Source organism: Ursus maritimus, unplaced genomic scaffold (assembly GCF_017311325.1).
Source record: "Ursus maritimus isolate PB19 unplaced genomic scaffold, ASM1731132v1 scaffold_16, whole genome shotgun sequence".
Lineage (NCBI taxonomy): Eukaryota > Metazoa > Chordata > Mammalia > Carnivora > Ursidae > Ursus > Ursus maritimus.
In genome coordinates, this window is record NW_024424008.1 from 50087543 (window position 1) to 50100669 (window position 13127).

Consider the following 13127-nt stretch of genomic DNA (forward strand, 5'->3'; position numbering starts at 1 on the left):
CTCACTACACCTCACCAGTGCATCTCAGAAAGGAGCTCGTACACTTGTCTGGAGCCTTGATTTTTTGCAACTGTTACCAAGGGGACACCTCCAGATGGCCTTGTCTAGAGGCCAGCAGGGTTTGTGATTGCGGTCCCATAGGACTGTATGTATTTGTATACTTTAAAAGCTCCTGTCTGAGAGGCTGGCTTCCAATCAGCCTGAAAATCAGCAGGTGCTAAGATCCCTCCCTCTGGAACACTGATGGGTCTTGGCACACCCTCAGAAACTGGGACCTATCAAGAATAAACTTTGTTTAGACAATCACAAAGGTTCAAGAGACAACAGCCAAGGGCTAGGGCAAGGTAAAGCAATCTGGTTCATCTCCTACACAAGACCACTCCTTCAAGACAGGAAGAGGTGGCTATTTTGCCTAATACATAGAAACAAACACAGAGAGTCAAGCAAAATGAAGAAACAGAGAGATATGTTCCAAATGAAAGAACAAGATAAAACCCCAGGAAAAAAATAAAAACTTAATGAAATGAAAGTAAATAATGGTCATAAAGATGCTCACAGAACTTAGGAGAAGAATGGATGAACACAGTGAGGACTTCAGCAAAGAGACAGAAAATATTTTAAAAGTACCAGAAGTCACAGAGCTGAAGAACACACTAGAGGGGTTCACTGGGAGACTAGACAACACAGAAGAAAGGATCAGTGACCTGGAAGACAGGGCAGTGGAACTCTCCCAGACAGAGCAGCAAAAAGATAAAAGAATTTGTAAAAAGTGAAGATAGCTTATGGAACAGTAGCAAGCAGAGTAACACTCACATTACAGGGCTCCTCAAGAAGAAACAAAAGGACAAAAAACTTAACTGAAGTAACAATGGCTGGAAACTTCCCTAACCTAGGGAGGGGAACAGACATCCAGATCCAGGTAGCTTAGAGAGTTCCGGATAAGATAAACCCAAAGAGATCCACACCAAGACACATTGTAATTAAAATGTCCAAAATAAAGATAAAGGGAGACTCTTTAAAGCACCAAGAGAAAAACAACTTATTGTGTACAAGGGAAATTCCATAAGACTATCAGCAGATTTCTCAGAACCTTTGCAGGCCAAAAGGGAGTGGCATGATGTAGCCAAAGTGCCAAAGAGAAAAAAAAAATTCCAGCCAAGAATACTCTGCCCGGCAAGGCTATGTTTCGGAATTGAGGAAGAGACAAAGGGTTACCCAGACAAGCAAAAGCTAAGTGAGTTTCATCACCACTCAGCTGGTCTTACAACAAATGTTAAGGGGACTTCTTCAAGCTGAAGAGAAAGGGCACTAATTAGTAACAAGAAAAAATATGAAAGTAAAAATCTCACTGGTAAAGGTGAACATATAGTTCATGTAGTGAATTAATCATAAAGCTTGTATGAAGGCTAAAAGACAAAAGTAGTAAAAAAAAATCTATAACTACAATAGTTAAGGGATACGCACACAAAAAATGCAAGAGATGATGAGAAAAGCATTTAAGCACACCATTAAAGTCATCAAACCACAAGGGAAGAGAGCAAAAGAAGGAATAGAGAGAAATGATGAAACGGTGGAAAACAACAGGTGGCGAGAAGTACATATTTATCAATAATTATAGGCATAATTGGGAGATATTACTGGTTCAGATCACCAAGATAAAGCAGTGCGTATAAAAGTTATGCAAATACTGTACTGTAGTCTTTAAGTGTGCGAGAGCATTATGTGTTTAAAAAACAATGTATTGTTTTTTAAAAAAGCGCTAACCATTATCTGAGCTATCAGCAAGTCGTAATCTTGTTGCTGGTGGAGGGTCCTGCACGATGTCGATGGCTGCTGACTCATCCGGGTGGGGGCTGCTGAAGGCTGGGGTGGCCGTGGCAAGTTCTTAAGACAACAAGGAAGTTTTCCACATCAGTCAACTGCTCCTTTCACAGGTTCTCTGTAGCAGGCGATGCTATTTGATAGCATTTTATCCACAGTAAACTTCTTTCAGAATTGGAGTCCATTGTCCCAAACCTGCCACTGCTTTATCAGCTATGTTTACGTAATATTCTAAATTCCTTTGTTGTCACTTCAACAATCTTCACAGCATCTTCCCCAGGAGTAGATTCCATCTCAAGAAACCACTTTCTTTGCTCATCCATAAGAAGCAACCCCTTGTCTGTTCAAGTTTGATCATGAGACATAGCAGCCCAGTCCCCTCTTCAGGCTCCACTTCTGGTTCTAGTTCTCTTGCTGTTTCTCCCACACCTGCAGGTACTTTCTCCACTAAAGTCTTGAACCCCTCAAAGTCTACATGAGGGTTACAATCAAATTCTTCCCAACTCCTGTTAATGTTGGTATTTTCACCGCTTCCCATGAATCACAAATGTTCTTAACGGCTTCTAGAATGGTAAATCCTTTCTGGAAGATTTTCTATTTACTGTGCTCAGATCCACCAGAGGAATCACTATCCATGGCAGCTATAGCCTTATGAAATGTATTTCTTGAAATAACAAGACTCGCAAATCGAAATCACTCCTTGATCCACGGGCTGCAGAATGGATGTTGTGTTAGCAGGCATGGAAACGACATTCATTGTGCATCTCCGTCAGACCTCTTGTCAGGTGCATTGTTAGTGAACAGTAATATTTTGAAAGAAATCTTTTTTCTGAGCAGTAAGTCTCAACAGTGGGCTTAAAATATTCAGCAAACCCTGTTACAAACAGATGTGCCAGCATCCAGGCTTTATTGTTCCATTTACAGAGCACAGGCAGAGTAAATTTAGCATAATTCTTTTTTTTTTTAAGTAGGCTCCACACCCAGCATGGAACCCAACATGGGACTTGAACTCACTTGATCTCACTCCCTGAGATCAAGAGTTGGACACTTAACCAACTCAGCCACCCAGGCACCCCTAGCATAATTCTTAAGGGCCCTAGGATTTGGGGAATGTTAAATGAGCATTGGCTTCAACTTAATTTCGCCAGCTGCATTAGCCCTTAACCGGAGAGTCAGCCTGTCCTTTGAAGCTCCAAAGCCGGGCATTGACTTCCCCTCTCCAGCTATGAAAGTCCTAGATGGCATCTTCCAATAGAACACTATTTTGTCTGCGTTGAAATATCTGTTGTTCAGCGGAGCCACCTTCACTGGCTCTCTGAGCTGGATCTTCTGGAGAACTCACTGCAGCTTCTCCGTCAGCCCTTGCTGCTTCACCTAATACTTTCATGTTGCAGAGACGGCTTCTTTCCTTAAACCTCATGAACCCACCTCTACAAGCTTGAGATTTTTCTTCTGCAGCCTCCCCACCTCCCTCAGCCTTCAGAGAATTGAATAAACAAGAAATAGCAAGTGTTGGCAAGGATGTGAAAAAAGAAAGAGAAAAAGAAAAAAAATTAAAAGATTTTATTTAATTATTAGAGCATGCATGCACGTGGGGGGGGGGGCAGAGGCAGAGGGAGGAGAAGCAGCTTCCCCGCTGAGCATGGAGCCCTACACAGGGCTCTAACCCAGGACCCCGAGACTTGAAATTTCCAAGTTAGTTCCTACAAAGAACAAGGAGATTTTGAAGCAGAACAGAGGAGGATTCGATTTTCTCATTCTAAGAAAGTGCCTTGTGCCATAATGAAATCTCTAAGTCTGAACTTTGGAGGGTCCTGTCTGAAGCCTCCATAGGATTGGAAGTGACTCAGGAGAACACACATGATATCTGTCTCCAGTGTCTCTAGCATTTCTAAACCAAATCCCACTATCTCAACCACTTCCCTCTCCAATTCTTACATGAGGCAACACAGAACTCTAAAAATGGCTTAGCATAGACTTCCTCGGAAGCGTGCCCAGATTTTCCCAGGCCCCCACGAGCGAAGGAATGGCATCTGGGTCATGGCGACCCTCACGGTCCATGGGGATTTGGGGCCTCAGTGTGAATGTGACAGAAGACCACAGAGAAGAGGGAGAGGCCCAGAGGTTTTTAAGAGACAATAAAAGTTGGCCAGATGTCCCTCTGTGGCAGCAACAGAAAACTTAGGTGTCTCTAAAATCATTTCCATTAAAACAGACCTTCCCAAACCCTATTTTAAGGTCTGGCTTTTTCTGTGACCTTGGCCCAGCCCCATCCACCTGGGTGTGCGGCACTGTCTCCTTTCTCACATTCCAGGGCTCCTCCTTTTGCTCTGAAAAGGTGGCCAGGTTTGGCTTAGAGACAGCCAAGCCTGTTTATTAGGAAAAGGAACATGAGTTTGGCTAAGGATTCTCCAATCTCCAAGCCAGTGTTGTGCTCAGGTGAGAAGAGAAGGCATTGTAGGATATTAGAATATTCTAGGATATGATTTCCCAAAACACTGTTTTCTGACAGCACCTTTACTGTTGGTAGGACAGTAAACATTTCAGATCCTGAATTCCACTTCCAAGTATTGCTGGGTCGGAAATAAGGCGTGGAAACTGGATGTTAAGATGGGGGCAACAATACGTTATGCCACTGGATTTATAGACTTATGACTAATCTCGAGTAAAGGATGTGTAGTTTACCTCAGGAAAGAGGAAGCCTTAAGTTACGATGAAGCATCACAAAGTCTTCCTTTCCTACACCAACAAACTCCCAGTACGTCCTTGAAGCAGGGATCTGAAGCTCCCAGAAGACATTCCACAAACCGTGGGGCCAAAACCCAGAAAGTGGACTCACCCACGGAGGCCAGGTTCCTCTAGTGCTCCAACATGACATCCCTGTACGCTCCCCACTCCTCATGAGACACCTCTGTGGCCACATCCCTGAACGGCAGCAGCCCTGGATTTCAGAACAAGTCACCAGGTGGCCATGGACAGAGTTCATCATTTGACCCAAGATGAAACCAGAGACTTACGAGAACTCGTTGGGACTTAGGAAAGCCTCCTGAAATATGCAATAAGATCATTTTTTACACCATAATACCCTCTAACTCTGAGGAAAGAAGATGACACATGGGCCACAAAAACCACTGTGGAGACTATATTTTTCTGGAAGAGAAATTATAAAATTAAGGCCTCAACACAGGCATACACATGTCTGAGTGTTGTATTTATATCCTACAGGATAAATGATGTGTATTTCTGGGATGTGGGTTAGAAGTGTACTTCTCAAATTTTAACGCACAGGGAACACACTGGAGACCTTGGAAACATCCAGATTCTATCTAGCTCACGAGTTCTGGGGTGGGACCTGAGTTTCCACATTTTTAACCAGCTCATTTTTAACCACTGATGCCAGTGTCTCTGGTCCAACGAAAAGGTTATATGGAATTTACAGGCCTAATAAGATCGTGAGCATAGCAACAGCAAAGCTTTTTGAAAATCTACCATACCCCACATATCTTTCTACTAGTTTTTTATGTATTAATGCCTGAGCCACATAAATAATCTGAGAATAATAATATTATCCTTCCTCTTTTATGAGACTATTTTGTCAAATATCCAGTAAATGGTAAAGCCCGGGTTTTGCTCCAATGTGTCTTAACTAGAATTGATCTGAAAAGAACACACAGACCAATACACAGAGACAGCCCTAATGAATGCAGAAGTTTCTGTTAACTGAGAAGAAGAATAGAAACACGTGAAGAGGGGCACCTGGGTGGCACAGCGGTTAAGCGTCTGCCTTTGGCTCGGGGCATGATCCCGGCGTTATGGGATCGAGCCCCACATCAGGCTCTTCCTCTATGAGCCTGCTTCTTCCTCTCCCACTCCCCCTGCTTGTGTTCCCTCTCTGCTGGCTGTCTCTATCTCTGTCAAATAAATAAATAAAATCTTAAAAAAAAACAACACGTGAAGATAGTAACAAGAAAGAATGAATCAAATAATGTTAACCTTTTATGCACATAGGCGTATATAAAAATAGGAACCCTGTGCACACTAACAGGGATAGAGAAGAAAATTTTCCTGTCCGTGAAATCAAGATTATTTTCTATTGTGTAAATCTTATAAATCTATTTTTGGATGATGCCCTTAGTATTTTGCAAACACACTAGGGAGATGAAGACCCTGAGATAAAATACATTAGAGCCGTTTTTCTGAGTCTTCTATTTCTTTGGACATTTGTATCATGTGTGCTGAGCGATATTTTAGAAACTTAACACACTTGACATACATTAATAATACGATTCTTGTAGGGTTTTTTTTTGAAAATGCAAAGAAGGAATAAAGAAGAGTATGTCTGTGACATGAGTGTGGAATATAATGGACGGGCCTGGGGCCTGCTGGGTGAAAACCCCAGCTTGCAAAAGTTAGCATCTCCACGTAAACAAAAGCAACAGACTTCATTTTGCAAAGCAAACCACAAGCAAAGAGCAACTGAGAAGAAAATGCGATGGTTTATTCACATCTCTCCATGAAGCCCTCCAAGACCGTTAATGACAGAGGGGGAGATAGTAACTTTATAGTAAGTGGAGGGATCTGACGAGAGCACCTAAGCTAAGTGAGTGAGGTCAGCATCCACTGTAAGGGGACAAATCGGTACCAGGTGACTCAAGCACACAGAGGGACGCGTTATCACTACTGTGATACTGGTAAAAAGAAACGAGAAAGTAATAATCTGAATCTATTGTGAAGAAAATGTCAGTTTTATGTAAATTTCAATCCACCACCCTTCCCATGGTCCGTAACTCTGATCGTGCATTTAAATACTCGCAAGTCTTTCTTACCAATACAGAGAGCCAGTGTCTTTTAATGAAATGTATATGTATTGGGACATCTTTTTCTTGGCCCCTCTGTGTTGAGATGCATCGTGTGGGCCTCCTGCCTCTGCCTGCCCGCCTCAGAAATGAACTCACTGACTCGTGATTACTGTCCCTCTCCTAGAAACATAGGCAAACCAAGTATGATGTGTGTGTGATCTGGCAGCAACTCCCGGATGCCACAGAGAGACGTGAACACCTGCCACTGCATCGCTAGTCCTTTCCCTCCCAAACCAAGAGGTGCCCACAGCAGGTAGAAGCCCACATATCTGCAGCTCTGCCAGCCACAGAGTGACTCTCTGGGTGGTTGGGGTGTTTTAAAAGACAAGGAGAAAATAATGTGTTTCTGAGCACCCGCAGCCTGCCATTTGTGACTTTGGCTCATAAAACCAAAGAATTAAATGCAAAACTGCAGATGGGGAGCTGGGCCAGTGCCCTTCACAGATGCCGAGCCTATGCAGCTAGAAGTGGTGTTTTGAAAACCATCAAGACCTCAATTAACCAGAATCTGAAGGCATGGTATAGCCTCTTCTGGTGAACTGATTCATCAGGTTTAAGCCTTAAAAAAAAAAAAGGGAAAAGAATTCTTCCTAACAGTCTTTCTACAATATGCTTTCCTCCTTTCCTGTTCTAGGAATTAAATAGCAGTGAATGCAATTTAGCCTTTTCTACTGAGAATTTTCAGGATCCTCTACCGTGGATTTAAAAGGCATGGAAAATGAGACTGAATAGTGACATCAGGGCATGCCCCGAGAAGATTTTTAAGCCCTACTATCAGCTTGTTTCCTTGTGCTCTGCCTTTTTTTCTTTTCAAAGTGAAGTGCTGATAAAGTAATCTAGTTATGAATTCTGGGTTTGGAAGATTCTACTGAGGCATTGCTGTAACTGCAACCCCTTCGCATTTTTCTTGGGAATCCCCCGGTAGGTGCACAGCAAAAGTATAGCGAATGAATGACTGGATTCTTCTGGAGATGAAGAACGTTTACTGTGACAGAATTCCTGAGTGGCATTTATCTGGTATTTTTCACTTTCTACGACTTTGTCGAGCAGCCCTGGAATGGGCTGCTGGTCCTCTTGGATGAATCAGGAGCACGGTCATCTCTCTGTTGGTGCCTGACCCTAAAGACTTGGCGTTCTTCTGCCGGTGAGAGAGAGGCTAGGGTGTGGGCTGGGGACTCTGGCACTCGGTCTGTCCCCTCAAAGACCAAGTAACACTCAAGACCACCCCCACACAAGTGCCCAAGGAAAGGAGCTATGGAGACACACACAGAAGGAGAAAGGGGGAGAAGACTTGGCTTCACCCTTGGCACTGGGTGGATAGGGATCTCATGGCTACAACAGGTCACCGATGTGGTTTGGGAGGCCAGGAAGAAGGACACTGGCTAATCACAACGTTAGGGCTAGCAAGCAAATGGGGATCTTAGAAGGGGCCTTGGGAAACATATCGTCTGACCCCCGTCTGAGGCTTGCACTCACCAGCTGGCCCAGGGCAGAGGAGAACCCCTGCATTTGCTGCTCACATGCTCAGGCATCCCTTGGTCTCCTCGATCTTCATGGAACAAAATCCTTGTACCCTGTGTGAAGTTGTTAAGGCTTGTGTCCTCTTGCTGCCGTCTGTGTAGAGCTGGACCTCTTCTGGGTCCCACAGTGGAGACTGAGACTTGAGGCTGGGGAAAGGTTGTGGGGTTTTCCTGGCTATGGTTTGAAATGGGTGCTCTCTCTCCAGATTCCTGGGACTTCAAGCAGTCCACACGCAACATCTCCCCCACCATCAACCAGGCCAACATCGTGGACTTGCACCCGGCATCTGTCTACAGCATCCGCATGTACTCCTTCAACAAGATTGGCCGCAGCGAGCCCAGCAAAGAGCTCACCGTCAGCACCGAGGAGGCTGGTGAGTACCTGGCCTTGGGGCTCCTTCCCATGGCCTTGGAGATCAGGGCCATCTGAAGCCCACACCCACCCTGTCCACTGATGATGGGCTTGCAATACAAGAGGGAGGGAGAGATCCCACAGTATTTATTTGTGTTTGCCTCTGGATCATTTGAGGCTCTTCTGTTTGACCTTTTCCAGGTTGAGTTGTAGTTGCTGGGCTTTGGGGAACTGTCCATGGTTCTTTCTCACTCCCCTGGCCCCAGCCTGTCTAGAAAGGACAGGTATGCTAGATTTGCAAAGGGCAGAGTGCTAGTGCCCTGTATTAATTTCTATGACCTTTGTCTTGGATTTTGTCTGAAAGTTCAAACAAGCTTTCTCTCCCTATAGTTTCTCCTATTATTGCAAAATATAAAATAATACCAAAAGTACATATATATGTGCAGCTTTACAAATAATAATAGAGTAAAAACTAGTATAACCCCCACTCACTAGCAATTATCAGCATGCGGGAGTCCTCCCCATGCCCCTTCCCCACCAGAGCCTCCTGCTTTCCCACCAAGTAACCAGTAGCCCTTCTTGCTTTTCGTTCTTATCCTGTCACTACAATGTATATACCCATAAAGCATATGGTTCAGTGTTGCCTATTTTCCAGTGTAATGTATTCATGAAATTATTCCCGACACATGTTTGTGTGTCTCCCTTGTTTTGATCGATACTCTTTTTGTGAGTTTCATCATTTGTGCATTTTCAGGGCTGGGTAGTATTCCTTGCCATGGTTATACTACAGCCTCTTTGTCTAGTTTAATGGAGCTGGACATTTGGGTGGTTGACAGTTTGGAGCTGTGAACGTTTTTCTACTGGTACGCGTACAGAGCTTTGCAAATTTCTCTATGGGATCTAAGTAGTTGCAGAATTACAAGTCATCAGATGAGCCTACTTCCACCTTTAACCAAAAATGCCGAAGTGTCTTCCAAAGTATCGAGCCAGTTTGGCTTCCCATGGCAGGTATACATAAGAATTCCTGCCCCGACACACCCTTGCCTACACTTGAGACTATCAGACTTGTTAAAAATTGTTAAAAATTGTTGCCGGTCTGCTGGATATATAGCAATATCTCATTGTCATTGTTTGCTGTTTTCAGCAAATCGTGGAGAAAGGAGAGGAAATGTAAGCCCTATGGTTATGTCAGGGGGAGCTCAATCGAAGATTCTCTGCTTTTGTGTGTGAGCCCTTCCTCCGTTCCCTAGCCGTTCTCCAGCTCAGGAGGGTAAGAGTGAGGACATAGGACTCTTTTCTTCCAAAACTTGACTTGCAATGTTGTTTCTCCATCCACCAGCTCCCGACGGGCCCCCCATGGATGTCACCTTGCAGCCAGTCACCTCACAGAGTATCCAAGTGACCTGGAAGGTGAGCAAGATCAGAAGCATTTCCCCACCAACGGCCTCCGTGTCTCCTCCCTCCTCAACGCAGGAGTGAAGCCCCAGCGGGCTTGCTGGTCTCTAGTCTCATAAGTCTCATGCCTGGCTTTTGCTAAACAGGTGAAGTCGGAGGGGAGGAAAGACAGGAGGATAAACCCCCCCTCCCTCTCTACCTTGGCTCTCTGAGGCAGGCCTGTACCGGGGCTGAGATGAAGAGCTCTGCAGTGCCAAGGGTGGGGGCTGAGTGTTTCCACCACACTGGCCTCTCTTCCCAACCCCACGTGTTGTAATAGGTCAGGAGTTGGGTTTGATTTTGTACCAAGTTCAAGGGGGACATGGGAGATGACAGGATGGGGTCTCCCTTTCGTCTCGGCCGTGTGACTGGAGCCAGGAGGTATGGTGATATGACCCCCCATCTTCTCCCGGTGAGGCCGTGCACAGGAGTTTTGGTGTCTTCAGGCCTCAGTGTCCTCCTCTCTAAAATCAGAGTGAAAATAACTGCCCTCCCTTCCTCTGGGGGTGGATGAGCTGCAGAAAACACAGACCAGTCTCTTCTGCAACCATTTCGAAGGGGTAGAGACCTATGAATTCTACAGGGTGTCTGAAGATGCTGTCACCTAAGAAAACTCTTAGAGAAGGTCCCACAGCTGGGCAGGGAAACAGATCAGAATAACCCTGAGCAGGATCAATAAACCCCATCCTGGGAAACTCTGGCTTCACTGCCACAACCCCGCCCTGGGCACATGGTACTGACGGCTGCCTATTGCACTCAGCTTCCAGGCTTCCAGTATTTTCCTCCACTAACTTGTCTGGCCCTCTGTTCCTGGAGGGTGCCCAGAAGAGGTATTTGTATCCCCATCTGTCAGAGGAGGCCACGGCAGAGAGATGCAAGGTGACTTACCCACAGCCATTCAAGTCGTCAGAGAGGCAGAACTTAAATGTATGTGGTCCAGGGGCGCCTGGGTGGCTCAGTCGGTTAAGCAGCTGCCTTCAGCTCAGGTCATGATCCCAGGGTCCTGGGCTCGAGTCCCGCCTTGGGGGGACTGCTTCTCCCTCTGCCGGCTCTGTCTGCCGCTCCCCCTGCTCCATGGTCCGGAGCCCCAGCCCACTGCATGGAGCTCAGGAACAGAGAACTTTCTTAGGGCCCATACGTGTTCTTCTTCTCAGAGTGTTCCCATCTCAACGGTGAGGCTTGAGGGGTGCCTTGTCCACATCTGGGATCAGACCTCCACGCTCATTTTCTGGCTCTAACTTCTGGTGGGGAATGTTCAGGCACTTAAGTCCTCCTCTGGGCCCTTCAACAAAAGGGCTTAGTGATATTTTCCTTAAAAAGACTACACTCTTGTGTATGTATGCGTACACACACACACACACACACACACACACACACTGAATAGACCCTGGTTCATTCCTTCCCTAGAGAAATGACCAGGATGGAAATGGGACACAAGCTGGGCCGTTGGTCATTCCTGGGAACCAGCCCACCTAGCAGATGCCCAGAGCCATGGTTCCCCGTCAGATTCAGATCTAGGCTCCAGGGCTTTCCTCAGAAACTGCGGGTGAAGCCTAGAGTCTAATCCCAAGTCTGTCTGCATCCTGGTTCTGGACCCATGTCCTAAGAATACTCTCCGGAAACCAGGAGGTGGGGCCAGGGAATAAATACATATGTAAAACATTGAGCCATTTGGCTACAAAGCTCAGACCAGGAGGTCGATAAAAATTTAGAATCAGATTTATTTCTCCGAAGTCTCATAATGAAAAATAAAATTGATTAGAAAGTTAGAACTTCAGAATGAACCAGCCCATCAATAAATTTTGGCCTGACTTCTCAGGGGATTTTTTTTTTAACACCAAATAACAGATTAATGAAAAATAAAGATTCACTTGAAAGATAAGTCACTTCATTTTAAGACTCTTTCCACGAGATGGATCACCACTGCTTTATGACATAAATTTGCAATCAGCCCTATTGATTTCTTAATGCTTCAGAGAAATATTGTTAAGATTGATTTAAATCCTGAGTGTGCCTGTTGGGGGTGAGGGGAGCCATGGAGGGGAGGAGAGAGAGAGAGACAGGAGAGAGGAAGGAGGGAGGGAAGGAAGCTCTGTCAAGGTTTGAATTAATATGTGAATATATGTGTATATATATGGATTTAGCAGGGTGTGCCTGGACGCCCACCCAGGACTTTTGTCAGTGTGTGTTGATGTGAGTACGTTATGCGGTGCTCCGCACAGGTGCATGTCATCGTCATGGTATAGGTGGCTCTGGGCGTGGGGACACGTGTGTTGTGTGTATCAGTACATGGCAATATGGATGTGTGCGTCATACCAGAGTATGCATCATTGTGAAGACGGGGTGTCACTCTGGAAGATATGTTTGTGTCTACAATAGATGTCTGTGTGTGTGTGTGTGTGTGTATAGATAAACATGGGCAGATAAGAGAATTCGGGAATGTGCTCACTTACAAACTAGCAAACAGGACTGCCCAAGTGCAGAGAAACATTACTCAAGCATTAACGAAAAGTCAAGTCAATTAAATACACACACACCTATTTAGTGAGCTCAAAACAATTATGTTAAATTAAAAACTTCATTTGATTGAGTTAACAGTGAGCTTAAAATGCAGTTCATTGAAAACATTCATTGAATTAAAAAAACAACGGTGGGGCTGCTTTACTAACTTAATTGTTTTTGATCTCACTATTTTTTAGTATAATAAAAGGTGGGTTTTTCAATTAACTTCATTGTCTTTAAAACCCTGATTCAAGTTGTTTTTATATGCGCTGGGGTGGGTGCTCTCTCTCAATTTATAGAGGGGCACGTCTGCTTTTCAAGGAGCCGGTTTCTATCTGTGAGTCTAAGTCTATCTGACTGTCGGTAGGTGGGCCGTTAGTATGTTTGCTCTGATGGGTCTGGTTGTGTGTGTTCATGGTTGTGGGTGTGAGATGTGTCACGGGCAATCTAGCCACATGCTCCAAAGGGCCCGGCACACACCAAGTCAAGGACCCTTTATTTAAATTGTGGTAAAATATATGCAACATTTTACTTACACGAAATTTACCATTGTACTCATGCCTCAGTGCACAGGTCAATGGCATGAAGTACATTCACCGTGTCGTGCAACCATCACCTCCATCCACCTCCAGAACTTTC

At 45.0% G+C, this 13127-nt stretch overlaps 1 protein-coding gene across 1 annotated transcript in view; it reads left to right on the forward strand.

Annotated features, from left to right (window-relative positions):
* The window catches only part of DSCAML1 (DS cell adhesion molecule like 1), a 317264-nt gene that overhangs the window by 270626 nt on the left and 33511 nt on the right, over positions 1-13127 (forward strand). Inside the window, exons 13-14 of the mRNA XM_040631180.1 lie at positions 8407-8574; positions 9892-9962. Of these exons, the coding sequence (XP_040487114.1) occupies positions 8407-8574; positions 9892-9962 (239 nt within the window). The remainder of the gene's footprint in view (positions 1-8406; positions 8575-9891; positions 9963-13127) is intronic.